At 39.6% G+C, this 18,113-nt stretch overlaps 1 protein-coding gene across 2 annotated transcripts in view; it reads left to right on the top strand.

The window, feature by feature from the left end:
• LOC105468529 (mal, T cell differentiation protein 2) overlaps positions 1-17,345 on the top strand; it is a 33,182-nt gene extending 15,837 nt beyond the window's left edge. For both annotated transcript variants that reach the window (XM_011718758.3, XM_011718757.3), the window contains exons 3-4: positions 13,917-14,072; positions 17,133-17,345. In XM_011718758.3, the coding sequence (XP_011717060.1) occupies positions 13,917-14,072; positions 17,133-17,204 (228 nt within the window). In that variant the 3' untranslated portion in view covers positions 17,205-17,345. The remainder of the gene's footprint in view (positions 1-13,916; positions 14,073-17,132) is intronic.
• The last annotated feature ends 768 nt before the right edge of the window (positions 17,346-18,113 follow it).

Here is an 18,113-nt window from a genome sequence, read left to right as displayed (position 1 = left end):
ATATATTTTGTACACTCTCCCAGGAAAACTTTTTAGCCATGTATATAATGGAATTGTCACAAGTTGGTAACAATTGTTGCATTCTGGAACTGTTAGATGTTAATGGCTCAAAAATAGTTGTTTTCCCCTGTGATAAGCTTATTACCACTTTATACCATGCTTGAAGGAAGCAAAAATGCATTTTGATAAAGAACTTATTTTCTAGATGTATTTGTTGTAGGATATTGAGTTTGCTGTGTCTTCTGGGTTTTATGAAGAAATTAAATTTACATTCATGATAGCTTGAGCAGTTTTTTCTGAACTTTCTAGGTTTGATATAAATAGTGAAATAAAAATATAGTATCTAATAACAGATATAAAGTACTAAATACTTGCCTCATTCTATTCCAGGAAAATAAGGAGATTTTGATTTTGAAATAGCGTTTCTGTTATTTTTTCTGGAGAGGAAAAAATACCATTTTTGCGGAACTTTAAACAGAAGATTCTAAATTCATAGTCTCTTTTGTAGGGGAAGGGTACTAAGGAAAGATACATTTTAGAAAATAGAGCTATTTAAAAAATCCTATGCAATTAAACATGTTTCCCTTCATCCCCCCCAAAGTCTAACTGGCACACATTTGATCATTTGCCTGTTGTGGACATCACTTAACATATTTTTATTTTTTTAAATATTTTCTATTTCAATAGCTTGTAGCGTGAAAGTGGTTTATTATTACATGAATGAATTGCATAGTGGTGAAATCTGAGATGTTAGTATAACAGTCCCCCAAGTAGTATACATTGTACCCAATATGTAGTTTCTTTTCATCCCTCCTTCCCGTCTCCTCACCCACTCCTGAGTCTCCAGTGTCCATTCTACCACTCTGTATACCTTTGTGTGCCCATAGCTTGGCTCCCACTTACAACTGAGAACATACAATATTTGGTTTTCAAATAAGTGAGTTACTTCACTTAGAATAACGGCCTCCAGCTCTATCCACTGCTTAATATCTTACATGTCCTCAGCTATAATTTCTGGCCCTATATTCATTTGCTTATTTGACCTTAATGACAATTCTTTATGGATCAGTATTCTTGTTCTCATTTTTACTAATGAGAAAACTGAGGTTCAAAGTGGTTGTCATCTGTTTTACTTGCTGCTGTTACTGTAAACCAGGATCCCCCTATACACAATGCAGCTTTTTTCTTTTTCTTTTTTTTAACTAGTAGATGGAATTTTGACTCTGAACCGAAGAGCAAAGCATGGGCTTAAGACAAGAATATGAGATATAGTCACTCTTGGGGGGTGCGGGGGGGCCCGGGGAAAAAAAAAGCTCTGCTTGAGGCTGAGGTTGCCTAAGGAAAAGGCAAACAAGTGGGCAGTGCTTGGGGCATGTGAGCATTGATAAGATTGGTGAAAGAGCAAGAGCACATGAAGGCAACTCAGAAAGAGGCTGGGTTCATCTGCTAGTAAGTAGAGGCCAGGAGCCTAAGGCAGAGGTTCACAAATGGTGGTCCTGGCCAGAAGAGCAGCAGCATCTGGAAACATGTCAAAAATGGACATTCTCAGGTTCCACCCTGACCTGCTAAGTCAGAAACTCTGGGTGGAGGACTCAGTTGTCTGTGTTTAAACAAGCTCTCCAGGTGGTTCTGATGCAGGCTAACGTTTGAGAACCACTGACTTAGCAGAAATGATCTGGGCTGTCAAATGCAATGAGTGAGCCTTGTGGAAGCCCTTCTGCGCACATCCAGTGCACATCCCACACCTGGCACAAATTGGAATAGTATACTCAGGATGGCCAAATACAAATATAGGTACAGCTCTCCAGGGGTTGGGAAGATTTACTGAGTAGTTGGCCCTATACTAGGCCCTGGGAATACAATTGTGAAAAAAGAGATCTAGCAGTTGCTCTCAAAGAGTTTGTTGTAGTAGACAATGTAAGTAAAGAAATTGTTACGTAATTAATGCATCAATTAATGTTATGTTAGTTGCCAAAAAGGAAAAGCCTAGCGTGCCAAAACATGTGTGTCATCTCAGCTCCACTGGGAAGCAGACTCTAAGATGGATATAGAAGTACAAGAGTTTTGGTTTGGGCTTTTTGTGCATTTTGTTGTTATTGTTTGTTTAAGGAAAAGGGCAGATAACACTTGTAAAAGAAAATAAAGGAGGAAGTCAGGAAGTAAGATCAGGAAGAAAACCAAGAATGATACACTCCACAAAGTCTTGACCAAATCCATACAAAACTTCAGAGCACAGCCTGTCCTTCAAGAGTTGTGTGTTGGGCACAAGTGGCCAAGCACTAGTACCTCCACTGTGCTGTCACTTGTGGGGATGGGGGATATCCAGGAAGAATGTGGCCTTGGCTCACGCATTGTAGCAGATCCCAAATCCACTGAAGCTGGAGGCTGTCAGCTACCTGCACACCTCACAGCTAAACATCAAGTTCCTTCCTGATGGAAAATGTGTGCAGTGCACAATTAGATGCTCCAGTCTCTCATCTCATACTGCAGATCCATTTCTCCATATGCATCTGGGGAGTCGCTCCTCCAGGGTTCCAGTGTGCCTTTCTTCCTGAAGACAGACTTAAAGGAGAGAGGCTAGAGGGATACATGACATCTCCGTTCACTGGAGTTGGTCTCAAGGCCAACTGGTACTCATCTTCCTCTTCCACTGACCATTTTACATTCCTCTTCTCAGCTTTCCTGTCTGGTGTTCTCAGTGATTTCCTGGTGGTGAATCCAAACTCTCATTCAGGAGAGAGTGAGGGCACCTGGCAACCACATCTGCTTCAGGCCAGCGTTGCTACACTTGTTTGTTTTTAGTCACATTTGGCAGAGAGACTTCCGAGAAGATCTCAGGTAGATCATCTGAGGTCTACGTATAATTCCTCTCGCCCTCCTGTGGCACATACACTAGGGCAATACATGCTCTTTACTGCCATCCTGACTTCCAGCAGCTCTGCCTTCTCCTGATGTTAGTGGCAACTACCTTTGTCAAGATGGTAACTCCTCTTCTTGCCTTTTTGTCCCTGGGCAAAAGAGTCCAAAGTGGCCAGGGGGTAGCCATACCTTGTAGCTCAATGGGACTATTGCTGTATCCTCTGTCAAGAGTACCCCTTTGGGGACAAGGACCCTTGACCATGAAAAACCTAGAGTTGTGGAGGCAGAAATCATAAAGGATTTCAGCAGGTTATTAGAAGTGATGACAACTGGAGAAACTCTTGCTTTTACCCCTAAATTTCCATTCTTCCAATGGAGACACAATAACATGTAGGAAGCTCTTCTTCAGTGTATCTACTGCATCCTAAAGGATGACCCCTATCCTCACAGACTAGTGCCTCCAAGCTATACCTTCAGCCAGCCATTCCTTTGTGCTATCAGGCCAGGCCAGCAGCTTCTAGGTGGTGCAGTACGTGATGCAACCAACCCAGGGGTAGGCACCCATTTCCACTCAGGCTTTGCTGAGTAGTAGTTTCCTTGATCAGAGACAGAGTGAAAGCCTGTGAGTGAATGCAGTCTGTAAATCATTGGATATAGCTGGTGGCTCAAGCTCTAAGAGTCAGAAAAGCAAATTCATAAATCAATGCCCTAGGTAATTCTATTTTCGTGAGAATAACCATTACGGGTGTTTGTTTTTGTGAGAGTGAAATATTTTGCCCTCCAGGAAGGTAGGAGCTCAGTTTACACTTACTACAGGTGACTGGTTGGTCCCCTTGAGGATAATCCCTTATCCGGAGCTCAGAGTTAGTCTCTGTTGCTGACAGTTCAACATTCAGAGGAAGCAGTGGGTAGATCATCTTTGGCAATAAGGAAGCCATGCTCTTGGGCCTTTCCATGGCCACTTTCTCTGACCATGGGTACTCTGTTTATGTGCCCATAATGCCAGGTATGGAGTGGTTGATGACAAAGGATTGCTAACATCAACTGGAAGGGTCCTTTTGGCTACATAGCATTCCAAAGCGATGCTTCTGGTAAGCATTACCAAGTGACAGATCTTCACATAGTATGCCTAATCCCATATCCCTTCCTTGTCCCTGAAGCTCTGATCTGTTTTATCCCATGGCCCTGACAAGTACAGTAGGCTGTTTGCTATTGATTATCAGTCTATGTATATTCTCACTATGGGCCTCTTTTCTTTCCTTCTTTTTTTTTTTTTTTTTTTTTTTTTTTTGAGACGGAGTCTTCCTCTATCGCCCAGCATGGAGTGCAGTGGCAGGATCCCTGCTCATTACAACCTCCGCCTCCTGGATTCAAGCGATTCTCCTGCCTCAGCCTTCTGAGTAACTGGGATTACTGGCATGCACCACCATGCCCAGCTAATTTTTGTATTCTTAGTAGAGATGGGCTTTTGCCATGTTGGCTAGGCTGGTCTGGAACTCCTGACCTCAAGTGATCCACCACCTCGGCCTCCCAAAGTACTGGGATTAAAGACACACGCCACCGCACCCAGCCATGGGCCACTTTTCTTTCTGAGCAAAGTGTGTGACATGCATCATCACTCAGCTCTACCAACTGGGAAAATATTCCCTAACCAGTCTTTCGAAGCCAACTCTGAATGTGGCTATAATGCACATACAATACAGCTGCTGTCCCTTTCCACCTTGCAAGCACATAGGAGCCAACTCTTCCAAAAACAAAGCTCAGGGTTTTTTCTCCTTCAGGTGGGCATAAGGAAACCCCTCTTCCCTGTGGCCATAGGTATGAACTGAGGAAGGAGAGCAGTTCCACTCTGGTGAATAATGTGAGAGCCTAGGCTACCTGCTCATGCAGTTAACTCTTGTTAACTGGTCTTGCTCAGGTCAATATATGTGTCCTTCCTATCACAAGGAGACAGCTGCTGGCCCACCTGACTTTTTGAGTTAGTGGCTTCCATGGAACCCAACTCAAAATAAGCAGTTCTGGATGCCTGGCCACTGGTGTCTCATGATCAAGTGTTTCTTTTCTACCAGGTCTAGTACTAGGAGCTGCTTTTCAAAGACTTGTCGCTCTCCAGTGCAGGTTACTAGAGGCTCTAAAACTCCAGGAACCTCCATCGTGATTTTCACACTGGAATTGCCGTAAATTCCATACTATGTACTTTCTTCTAACACCAAGAGTATATATGACCCTGGCTGGATAGGATGACCGAAGCATACGGAGTGAGAAGCGCAAGAAGTGTATTGGGAAGTAACACCTATAAAAGATGAAAGGCGAAAGAATAGGATTGGACAGGAAAGCCTTGAAACCACAATTCAGATACTTCTGAAAAGGAGGGAGGAAGAAGCAAAATTGGCAGGAATAGAGAGAGGGGGGAAAGGGCAAGCAGTAATTGCTTGTGGGCAGAATCCTTTCTGGCAGAGACAATACTATGTGTAAAGAGTAGCATCCTTGAGCTATAAAATGCTTCCTAGGGACCAAAATGAGGTGAATGTGGGTGACATTGAAAAAGCTATGTAATGGTGGAGAAATCAAGGGATCAGATCATACCAAGAGTTGCAGGTCCTGTCATCAAATCTCTTTATTACAAGATCAACTATTTCTGATGATTCACCTCAGTAAGTTAAATGAGTGCCTAAATTTTTCTTACTACAATCTATCATCATTTCATTTAGCCATTAAAAATGATGACATTTGAATTTGGGGTTTGACCTTCATCAACTAATATTTGTTGAATAAACACATGTATTTGAGCATCTCTGCTATAGATTAGACATGTGGCCAGTAACACTTTTCTTAAATCTTTTGAAGGCATTTGTGAATCAGTTTACAAATGAGAGTTACTTAATAGAAAGCACATCTTTGTAGTTCTTACATACTTAAATATGAGAACAGTTTATTTTTTATTTATTTTTATTATACTTTAACTTCTAGGGTACATGTGCACAACGTGCAGGTTTGTTACATATGTATACATGTGCCATGTTGGTGTGCTGCACCCATTAACTCATCATTTACATTAGTTATATCTTCTAATGCTATCCCTACCCCCTGCTGCATCCCCACAGTAGGACCCGGTGTGTGATGATCCCCTTCCTGTGTCCAAGTGATCTCATTGTTCAATTCCCACCTATGAGTGAGAACATGCGGTATTTGGTTTTCTGTTCTTGCGATAGTTTGCTCAGAATGATGGTTTCTAGCTTTATCCATGTCCCTACAAAAGACAAGGACTCATCCTTCTTTATGGCTGCATAGTATTCCATGGTGTATATGTGCCACATTTTCTTAATCCAGTCTGTCATTGATGAACATTTGGGTTGGTTCCAAGTCTTGGCTATTGTGAATAGTGCTGCAGTAAACATACATGTGCATGTGTCTTTATAGCAGCATGATTTATAATCCTTTGGGTATATGCCCAGTAATGGGATAGCTGGGTCAAATGGTATTTCTAGTTTTAGATCCTTGAGGAATCGCCACACTGTTTTCCACAATGGTTGAACTAGTTTACAGTCCCACCAAGAGTGTAAAAGTGTTCCTATTTCTCCACATCCTCTCCAGCACCTGTTGTTTCCTGATTTTTTTAATGATTGCCATTCTAACTGGTGTGAGATTGTATCTCACTGTGATTTTGATTTGCATTTCTCTGATGGCAAGTGATGATGAGCATTTTTTCATGTGTCTGTTGGCTGTATGAATGTCTTCTTTTGAGAAGTGTCTGTGCATATCCTTTGCCCACTTTTTGATGGGGTTGTTTTTCCCTTGTAAATTTGATTGAGTTCTTTATAGGTTCTGGATATTAGCCCTTTGTCAGATGAGTAGATTGCAAAAAATTTCTCCCATTCTGTAGGTTGCCTGTTCACTCTGATGGTAGTTTCTTTTGCTGTGCAGAAGCTGTTTAGTTTAATTAGATCCCATTTGTCAATTTAGGCTTTTGTTGCCGTTGCTTTTGGTGTTTTAGACATGAAGCCCTTGCCCATGCCTATGTCCTGAATGGTATTACCTAGGTTTTCTTCTAAGGTTTTTATGGATTTAGGTCTAACATTAAAGTCTCTAATCCATCTTGAATTAATTTTCATATAAGGAGTAAGGAAAGGATCCAGTTTCAGCTTTCTACTTATGGCTAGCCAATTTTCCCAGTACCATTTATTAAATAGGGAATCCTTTCCCCATTTCTTGTTTTAGTCAGATTTGTCAAAGATCAGATGGCTGTAGATGTGTGGTATTATTTCTGAGAGCTCTGTTCTGTTCCATTGGTCTATGTCTCTGTTTTGGTACCAGTACCATGCTGTTTTGGTTACTGTAGCCTTGTAGTGTAGTTTGAAGTCAGGTAGTGTGATGCCTCCAGCTTTGTTCTTTTGGCTTAGGATTGTCTTGGCAATGTGGGCTCTTTTTGGTTCCATATGAACTTTAAAGCAGTTTTTTCCAATTCTGTGAAGAAAGTCATTGGTAGCTTAATGGGGATGGCATTGAATCTATAAATTACCTTGGGCAGTATGGCCATTTTCACAATATTGATTCTTCCCATCCATGAGCATGGAATGTTCTTCCATTTGTTTGTGTCCTCTTTTATTTCACTGAGCAGTGGTTTGTATTTCTCCTTGAAGAGGTTCTTTACATTCCTTGTAAGTCGGATTCCTAGGTATTTATTCTCTTTGAAGCTATTGTGAATGGGAGTTCATTCATGATTTGGCTGTCTGTTTGTCTGCTAATGGTGTATAAGAATGCTTGTGATTTTTGCAAATTCATTTTGTATCCTGAGACTTTGCTGAAGTTGCTTATCAGCTTAAGGAGATTTTGGGCTGAGAAGATGGGGTTTTCTAAATATAAAATGATGTCATCTGCAAACAGGGACAATTTGACTTCTTCTTTTCCTAACTGAATATCCTTTATTTCTTTCTCTTGCCTGATTGCCCTAGCCAGAACTTCCAGCACTATGTTGAATAGGAGTGGTGAGAGAGGGCATCCCTGTCTTGTGCCAGTTTTCAAAGGGAATGCTTCCAGTTTTTGCCCATTCAGTATGATATTGGCTGTGGATTTGTCATAAATAGCTCTTATTATTTTGAGATATGTTCCATCAATACCAAATTTATTGAGAGTTTTTAGCATGAAGGGCTGTTGAATTTTGTCAAAGGCCTTTTCTGCATCCATTGAGATAATCACGTGGTTTTTGTCTTTGGTTCTGTTATATACTGGATTACGTTTATTGATTTGCATATGTTGAACCAGCCTTGCATCCCAGGGATGAAGCCCACTTGATCATGGTGGATAAGCTTTTTGATGTGCTGCTGGATTCGGTTTGCCAGTATTTTATTGAGGATGTTTGCATCTATGTTCATCAGGGATATTGGTCTAAAATTCTCTTTTTTTGTTGTATCTCTCTCAGGCTTTGGTATCAGGATGATGTTGGCCTCATAAAATGAGTTAGGGAGGATTCCCTCTTTTTCTTTTGATTGGAATAGTTTCAGAAGGAATGGTACCAGCTCCTCCTCGTACCTCTGGTAGAATTCGGCTCTGAATCCGTCTGGTCCTGGACTTTTTTTGGTTGGTAGGCTATTAATTATTGCCTCAATTTCAGAGCCTGCTATTGGTCTATTCAGGGATTCAACTTCTTCCTGGTTTAGTCTTGGGAGAGTGTAAGTGTCCAGGAAATTATCCATTTCTTCTAGGTTTTCTAGTTTTATTTGCGTAGAGGTGTTTATAGTATTCTCTGATGGTAGTTTGTATTTCTGTGGGGTCAGTGGTGATATCCCCTTTATCATTTTTTATTGCATCTATTTGATTCTTCTCTGTTTTCTTCTTTATTAGTCTTGATAGCGGTCCATCAATTTTGTTGATCTTTTCAAAAAACCAGCTCCTGGATTCATTGATTTTTTGGAGGGTTTTTTTTTCACTATCTCCTTCAGTTCTGCTCTGATCTTAGTTATTTCTTGCCTTCTGCTAGCTTTTGAATGTGTTTGCTCTTGCTTCTCTAGTTCTTTTAATTGTGATGTTAGAGTGTCAATTTTAGATCTTTCCTGCTTTCTCTTGTGGGCATTTAGTGCTATAAATTTCCCTCTACACACTGCTTTAAATGTGTCCCAGAGATTCTGGTATGTTGTATCTTTGTTCTCATTGGTTTCAAAGAACATCTTTATTTCTGCCTTCATTTCGTTATGTACCCAGTAGTCATTCAGGCGGAGGTTGTTCAGTTTCCATGTAGTTGAGCGGTTTTGATTGAGTTTCTTAGTCCTGAGTTCTAGTTTGATTGCACTGTGGTCTGAGAGACAGTTTGTTATAATTTCTGTTCTTGTACATTTGCTGAGGAGTGCTTTACTTCCAACTATGTGGTCAACTTTGGGATAAGTGTGTTGTGCTGACAAGAATGTGTATTATGTTGATTTGGGGTGGAGAGTTCTGTAGATGTCTATTAGGTCCGCTTGGTACAGAGTTGAGTTCAATTCCTGGATATCCTTGTTAACTTTGTCTTGTTGATCTGTCTAATGTTGACAGTGGGGTGTTAAAGTCTCCCATTATTATTGTATGGGAGTCTAAGTCTCTTTGTCAGTCTCTAAGGACTTGCTTTATGAACCTGGGTTCTCCTGTATTAGGTGCATATATATTTAGGATAGTTAGCTCTTCCTGTTGAATTGATCCCTTTACCATTATGTAATGGCCTTCTTTGTCTCTTTTGATCTTTGATGGTTTAAAGTCTGTTTTATCAGAGAGTAGGATTGCAACCCCTGCTTTTTTTTTGTTTTCCATTTGCTTGGTAGATCTTCCTCCATCCCTTTATTTGAGCCTATGTGTGTCTCTACATGTGAGATGGGTCTCCTGAATACAGCAAACTGATGGGTCTTGACTCTTTATCCATTCCAGTCTTTGTGTTTTAATTGGAGCATTTACTCCATTTACATTTAAGGTTAATATTGTTATGTGTGAACTTGATCCTGTCATTATGATATTAGCTGGTTATTTTGCTCGCTAGTTGATGCAATTTCTTCCTAGCATCAATGGACTTTACATTTTGACATGTTTTTGCAATGGCTGGTACTTGTTGTTCCTTTCCATGTTTAGTGCTTCCTTCAGGGTCTCTTGTAAGGCAGGCCTGGTGGTGACAAAATCTCTAAGCATTTGCTTGTCTGTAAAGGATTTTATTTATCCTTCACTTATGAAACTTAGTTTGGCTGGATATGAAATTCTGGGTTGATAATTCTTTTCTTTAAGAATGTTGAATATTGGCCCCCACTCTCTTCTGGCTTGGAGAGTTTCTGCCGAGAGATCTGCTGTTAGTCTGATGGGCTTCCCTTTGTGTGTAAACCGACCTTTCTCTCTGGCTGCCCTTAACATTTTTTCCTTCATTTCAACTTTGGTGAATCTGACAATTATGTGTCTTGGAGTTGCTCTTCTCGAGGAGTATCTTTGTGGCATTCTCTGTATTTCCTGAATTTGAATATTGGCCTGCCTTACTAGGTTGGGGAAGTTCTCCTGGATGATATCCTGCAGAGTGTTTTCCAACTTGGTTCCATTTTCCCCCTCACTTTAAGCACACCAATCAGACGTAGATTTGGTCTTTTCACATAATCCTATACTTCTTGGAGGCTTTGTTCATTTCTTTTTACTTTTTTCTCCACACTTCTCTTCTTGCTTTATTTCATTCATTTGATCTTCAATCACTGATAATCTTTCTTCTAGTTGATCGAGTTGGTTACTGAAGCTTGTGGATTTGTCATGTAGTTCTCATGTTATGGTTTTCATCTCTGTCAGTTCTTTTAAGGTCTTCTCTGCATTGATTATTCTAGTTATCCATTCATCCATTCTTTTTTCAAGGTTTTTAGTTTCTTTGTGCTGGTTACATAGTTCCTCCTTTAGCTCTGAGAAGTTTGATGGACTGAAGCCTTCTTCTCTCAACTTGTCAAAGTCATTCTCCATCCAGCTTTGTTCCATTGCTGGCGATGAGCTGCATTCCTTTGGAGGTGGAGATGCACTCTGATTTTTTTTGAATTTCCAGCTTTTCTGCACTGCTTTCTCCCCATCTTTATGGTTTTATCTGCCTTTGATCTTTGATGATGGTGATGTACTGATGGGGTTTTGGTGTGGGTGTCCTTTCTGTTTGTTAGTTTTCCTTCCAACTGTCAGGACTCTCAGCTGTAGGTCGGTTGGAGTTTGCTCGAGGTCCACTCCAGACCCTGTTTGCCTGGGTATCAGCAGCAGAGGCTGCAGAAGATAGAATATTGCTGAACAGCGAGTGTTGCTGTCTGATTCTTGCTCTGGAAGCTTCATCTCAGGGGTGTACCCCGCCATGTGATGTGTTGGTCTGCACTAGTGGGGGATGTCTCCCAGTTAGGCTACTTACAGGTCATGGACTCACTTGATCAGCAGGCAGTCTGTCCGTTCTCAGATCTCAGCCTTCATGGTGGGAGATCTACTGCTGTCTTCAAAGCTATCAGACAGGGGCATTTACATCTGCAGAGGTTTCTGCTGCTTTTTGTTTAGCTATGCCCTGTCCCAGAGGAGGACTCTACAGAGGCAGGCTGACCTCCTTGAGCTGCGGTGGGCTCCACCCAGCTTCATGGTGGCTTTGTTTACCCACTTAAGCCTCAGCAATGCTGGCGCCCCTCCCCCAGCCTCGCTGCTGCCACCTTGCAGTTAGATCTCATACTGCTGTGCTAGCAATGAGGGAGGCTCCGTGGGCAGGGGACCCTCTGGGCCAGGTGTGGTGTATAATCTCCTGGTGTGCTGTTTGCTAAGACCCTTGGTAAAGCGCAGTATTAGGGTGGGAGTTACCCAGTTTTCCAGGTGTTGTGTGTCTCAGTTTCCCTTGGCTAGGAAAAGGGATTCCCTTCCCCCTTGCGCTTCCCAGGTGAGGCGATGCCTCGCCCTGCTTCAGCTCTCGCTGGTTGGGCTGCACCAGCTGACCAGCACCGATTGTCCGGCACTCCCCAGTGAGATGAACCCAGTACCTCAGTTGAAAATGCAGAATTCACCCGTTTTCTGTGTCACTCACAGCTGGAGGCTGGAGCTCTTCCTATTCAGCCATCTTGGGCCTATTTTTTTTTTAAGACAGAGTCTTGCTCTGTTGCCCAGGCTGGAGTGCAGTGGTGCAATCTCGGCTCACTGCAAGCTCTGCCTCCCAGGTTTACACCATTGTCCTGCCTCAGCCTCCCGAGTAGCTGGGACTACAGGTGCCTACCACCAGGCCCCTCTAATTTTTTGTATTTTTTAGTAGAGACAGGGTTTCACCGTGTTAGCCAGGATGGTCTCTATCTCCTGACCTCATGATCTGCCCGCCTCAGCCTCCCAGAGTGCTGGAATTACAGGTGTGAGCCACCGTGCCTGGCCAGATGTGAGAACAATTTCTATGAACAGTATCATTTGCTGTATGGCCGTTTACAAAGGCAGTGCAATGCTCTCCTTTGTAATATTGCTATAACAGTAATAGAAATCAATAATAGGTTTGATAGAAAAGACTTCAAACGGAACCCTTACACACTGTTGGTAGGAATGTAAATTAGTACAGTCATTATAGAGAACATTGTGGAAGTTCCTCAAAAAGTTAAAAATAGAACTACCATATGATCAAGCAATCCCACACCTGGGTATATATCCAAAGGAAATGAAATCAGTGAGATATCTGCATTCTCATATTCATTACAGCCAAGATATGGAATCAACCTAAGGGTCATAGAGGAATGAAGAAAATGCAGTATATATTCACAATACTAATTCAGCCTTTAAAAAGGCTGAAATCCTGTCATTTGCAATATAGATGAACATTATGTTATGTGAAATAAGTCAAGCACAGAAAGACCAGTACCACATGATCTCACTTATATGTGAAATCTTAAAAAGTTGAATTCACAGAAGTAGAGAATAGAATGGTGATTACCAGGGTATGGGGTAATGGGAGACTGGGGAAATGTTGGTCAAAGAATACAAAATTTCAGTTAGGAGAAATGAGTTCAAGAGATCTGTTATATAGCGTGGTGACTATAGTTAATAACAGTGTATTATTATATTCTTGAAAAATGCGTAAAAAAGATTCCAAATGTTCTCCCCACAAAAATATTTATAGGAGGATATATATATATATATATATATATATATATATATATATGCTCAATTTAGCCATCCCACAATGTATAAATATTTCAGAACATCGTGTACTTGATAAATATGTATTTTGGTCAATTAATTTTTTCTGAAAACTAAAGAAACTGGACTTTGGGACTAGACACACTACATGTTTTTCTCCCTCCCAAAGTTAATATTTGTGTGGCTTTAAACAGTCATTTAACTGAAAAGAAAGAAGAAATTCTTTGTAAAATGGAGACAATAAATGGTGGTTATAAGGATGAGTAACAATGCACGTAAGGTACCTGATATGTGGGAGCTATTAAAAACAGTGATGTGTTGACAGTATATTAATTCAGATAAGACAATATGAACTGTAATAGTGTTATGCTTCATATGAATGTCAGCAACATACAAAGAAACCTAATAAACGAGTTCTTATACTTTTGGTCAAAGTACATGTTAGTAGTTTTTAATGAAATATATGAATATGTGTTATTGAATTCTATTATTAGTCTTCTGTATCTTTCAGTGGAAAATCTCTAATGATAAAAATAACTGCTCAAAAATAAAATTATGTAATGTGTATGAATACGTATAATAACCATAATAAAAATATGTTATTTAAATGCTATTTTACTTGAATTTTAAAGACAGCATATGTTATGGCTTTTTTATATTATCCTAATTAACATTGATCTCTATGGCATCTTAATCCAAATTAAAATTATATATTATAAAATTCAGTATATGGAAAGGTTTACCAATGTGCCAATTAAGATGGGTTGGTTGATTTCCACTTGGATTCTAATAGCCTGACATTTCTAAAGCAGCTAAGATAAACAGTGAATATAGTTAAGGTTGTTTAATTAAATGTTTTGATCTTGCTAAACCTAAACTTCATCATTTAAAATAAGGAACAGAAAAATATATATTTTTTAATTGCAGATGTCTTTTCTCTCCTCTTTTAGGATTTTGCCTACCATTTTACAGTATTTGTCTTCTATTTTGGAGCCTTTTTATTGGAAGCAGCAGCCACATCCCTGCATGATTTGCACTGCAATACAACCATGACCCTGCAGCCGCTCCTGAGTGATAACCAGTATAACATAAACGTAGCAGCCACAGTAAGTATTCAATGAGTACCATTCACCAGCACTTCCGCTCTACTGTCAAGGCCTCCAAGAAACTCCTCAGGCAACATTCGTTTCCTTTAATGCTAGCCATTAGCATTAAATTATATAATAGCTATTTATCTGTACAATAACCCTGTAAGCAAAGTGCCATGATCACCCCCAGTATTGTAGGTGATTAAACTGTAGCACAAAGAGGTTGATGTTCATGTAAGATCATAGCGAACCATTAGAACTGCTTGGCTTTGCACAGCAATGTCTACTTTGCAAAAAGAATTGTGTTTTTTGCTTCTGATAACTTTCAGAGATGGTAAAGGAGATCTCCCAGTTTTGTTCTTTAGTATTCGATAGCTGCTTGCAATTTATTTTTATTCAATGAATAGTTACTGTGGGCCTACCATTTATCAAGTAATTTTGCTGGGTATTGAGGACAGGGTGAGTAAGGCAAATAGCCATTGTAGTAGATGATAGGCAGATGAAATACATTCCTTGGGGTATTTATTAAATTTTTAAAATCATCTAATTCATATACTGGAGTTAATTTGTCATTTTGTATAGATAATTTGAAGAAATAATATATTTTTTGTTGTTAGAGATCATTTTTAAGATGTCAGAAGTCCAAATTATTTTCTAAAATATTGTGATATTTAATATAAGTATATGGCAAATTAGTGACCCTAATGTTTTATTATGTTCCCCAGGTAGCCTATAAATAACCCAGTACTCATATAGTCATTGAAATCTGTCTGGAGCAGCACTGTCTAGTAGAACTTTCTACAGTGACAGGAATATTTCATGTAAGTGCTGTCCAAAATGGTGACCACTAGCCTCATGTGGCTGTTGAGCAATTGAAAATTAACTAGGCTGAGGAGCCATAGCTCATGCCTATAATCCCAGCACATCGGTAGGCCGAGGTGGGAGGACTGCTTGAGGCCAGGAGTTTGAGACCAGCCTGGTCAACATAGCAAAACCCTGTCTCTGAAAAAGGAAAAACAAAAAACAAACCAGAATAAAGAATTGGCCAGGCCTGGTGGCTTGTGTCTGTAGTGCTACCTACCCAGGAGCTCAGGAGCCCAGGAGGTGGAGGTTGCAGTGAGCAGAGACCACACCACTGTACTTCAGTCTGAGTGACAGACCGAGACTCTGTCTGGTGGGGGGAGAGAAAGAGTGAGAAAGATAACTAGTATGACTAAGGAACTGAATTTTTAGGGTTAATTTTAATAAATTTAATCACATGTGCCTAGTGGCTATCATGTTAGACAATACATGTCCAGAGTTTGAGTTTTGAGGGGTAAAAGACAAATGGTTTCAAGACTATTATAAGTTTCCCAAGTCTCTGGTAGGATTTGTCAAAATGTATTGAGTGCCTGTGAAGAATTAGGCTGAAGGTGGGATTACAACAAAAAGGAGTCATGGTTTTAGCTTTGAAAGGTTTATAGTATAGATTAGTGACTTTAACACTTGCTTATAAAAGAAATAAAAGTTTCATTTAATGAATTCTTACCTAAAACCCCAATAAATCTAGAATAAAAGTTTAGGTGCTGTAGTTGAAGTGGAGGAAGAGGGCCTTGAATGATGTTCATTCTCTTTTCATAAAGCTGCCTCTACCCACCATATCATCCCTGAGGATCATAGAATCCTTGTGATCCAAAAATCACATTGGAAAACCCTTGGTTTTAACAGTTTTACAAAGCAAAGTTCAGGAACTTGACTTTTTTCCTTGCTATTAGTCATCAATTCCCATTGTATTTGCCTTTATATGTTTCTTACTTCTAGTCCCTTCTTTTTAATGGTACAGGCTAGATTCTCATATCTTGGATCATTAAAGTATCCCCACATCTATTGATAGTCACCCTAGAACCTGCTTTCACAAGAATAGTAGCTGCTGAAATACTTGATGGTTGTCTGAGGTCCTTCATTTCTCACCTTTGTCCTAAGGGCCTAGTTTTCCGTGTTCTCCATCTTGTAATTCTTTTCTGGCTGCTTCTCTTTTGTGACTTTGTCCCTGTTGTCCTTCCCTTTCTAAGTAAAGCTGTCTCAGTAAACCTCTACATGCTTCGAGTTCAGCATTACATCCCGTTTCATCCATGTGCTCACTCCAAAGTAAATCTCTAGTTTGAGTTTTATTCTAACTAAAATGTATCAGCCATCCATTTGGGACATTAGATAGGAAAATTCCTTTTCCATAATAATAGATATCAAGCGCTATTGCTCTCATTCAGAAAACAATGTCTAGATTAGAAATGTATCAGAGAAACAATCAGCAGAAGGGTGGAAAGAAGAGCAGAATGGTAATTAAACTGTGAAAATGGTCTATAGGTGAATCTAGTATTCCTTCCCAGAGCTAGCTTCCTAGTTAAGAATCCCTGTGCTAAACCATAACATTTATCATGTTGAACTGCTTTTTCTTTGTCTTTTAGTCTTCTATGGGTCATAAGCCCCAAAAGGGTGAGGATGCTATCTACTGTTTGTATGTATGAAGTGCAGTGATATACACACAGTTGGTGCTAAAGAGATTCTCGGGACAGTAATTCACAGTAGAGTGTAGATTTGTGCATAGGACTGTCTCCTATACAAGAGCAAGCCAACCTGACAATTCATTTCCACTTGTCTTACTTGAGTTTTAAAGTTGCCTTCCATCATCACAGAAATTATTTGATGAATCCTCAGGTTCTGATAGTTGCTGGCTTCCTTGGCTGTGAAGCCACTACATGAATAGAACTTCATGCTGAATTTTTAAATACAGTGCCTGGGGATTCACAAATACTTAATAAGTGAGCCCAGAATGTGAACAAATTGAACAAATGTTCAATGTAAATTCGTCCACAAATGAGAAAATTATTAGGGGCTAAAATGTTTAAAGGAAGTGGGGGGTAATTGTATGAGGGAATAAATAAGTTGTACAAATCATCAAATAAATCAATGTAAAATATTTTTGTAAGTGTTGAAGTGTTTTTAGGTAGATTGGTCAATCTTCATATGTTTGTTCTTGAGGCCACTGCTTTTAAGTCGGTGTTGTAAATCTGATGTGAATTTTTGTTTCTTTTTTCTTAGATTTTTGCCTTTATGACGACAGCTTGTTATGGTTGCAGTTTGGGTCTGGCTTTACGAAGATGGCGACCGTAACACTCCTTAGAAACTGGCAGTCGTGTGTTAGTTTCATTTGTCTACTTTATATGTCTGATCAATTTGGATACCATTTTGTCCAGATGCAAAAACATTCCAAAAGTAATTTGTTTAGTAGAGAGAGAGACTATCAAAGCTCAAATTTTGGTTTATTTCATGGATGGAATGTTAATTTTATTATGATATTAAAGAAATGGCCTTTTATTTTACATCTCTCCCCTCCTTCCTGAAAGTTTCCTTTTATGTTCATAAAATACAAATATATTATTCATAAAAAATTAGTATCCCTTTTGTTTGGTTGCTGAGTCACCTAATTGGTAACTACAACTCCCTAAAAAAACACATTTCAAATAGGCTTCGCACTGAACTCTATAATTTAGTGTAAACCAGGAATTGGCACACTTTTTAAAAAATGGGCCAGAAGGTAAATATTTATGCTTCATGGGCCATACAGTCTGTCACAACTATAGCATGAAAGCAGCTGTACACAATACAGAAATGAATGAGTGTGGTTATGTTCTAATAAAACTTTATTTATAAAAACAAGGGGAGGCTGGGTTTAACCTGTGGGCCATAGTTTGTCGACCACTGGTGTAAAACCTTAGTTATATATGTTCTGCATTTTCTTGAACTGATCATGAAAACCTATAAACCTAATAGACAAGCCACATAATATTTAGCTTCATTATGCAATAATCACATTGCCTTTGTGTTAATAGTCACATACTTACCTTTGGAGGAATGTATGGTTTCTCAGACTATCTCAGGCAGAGTCCTGGATGTAGGCAAAAGTAATTTATGAAGTAAACGTTAGTTGCTTAATCAAACTAATGATAGTCTAACAACTGAGCAAGATCCTCATCTGAGAGTGCTTAAAATGGGATCCCCAGAGACCATTAACCACTACTG

The sequence above is a fragment of the Macaca nemestrina genome, chromosome 8, assembly GCF_043159975.1.
Source record: "Macaca nemestrina isolate mMacNem1 chromosome 8, mMacNem.hap1, whole genome shotgun sequence".
NCBI lineage: Eukaryota > Metazoa > Chordata > Mammalia > Primates > Cercopithecidae > Macaca > Macaca nemestrina.
This window is presented reverse-complemented; position numbering and strand designations above follow the sequence as displayed.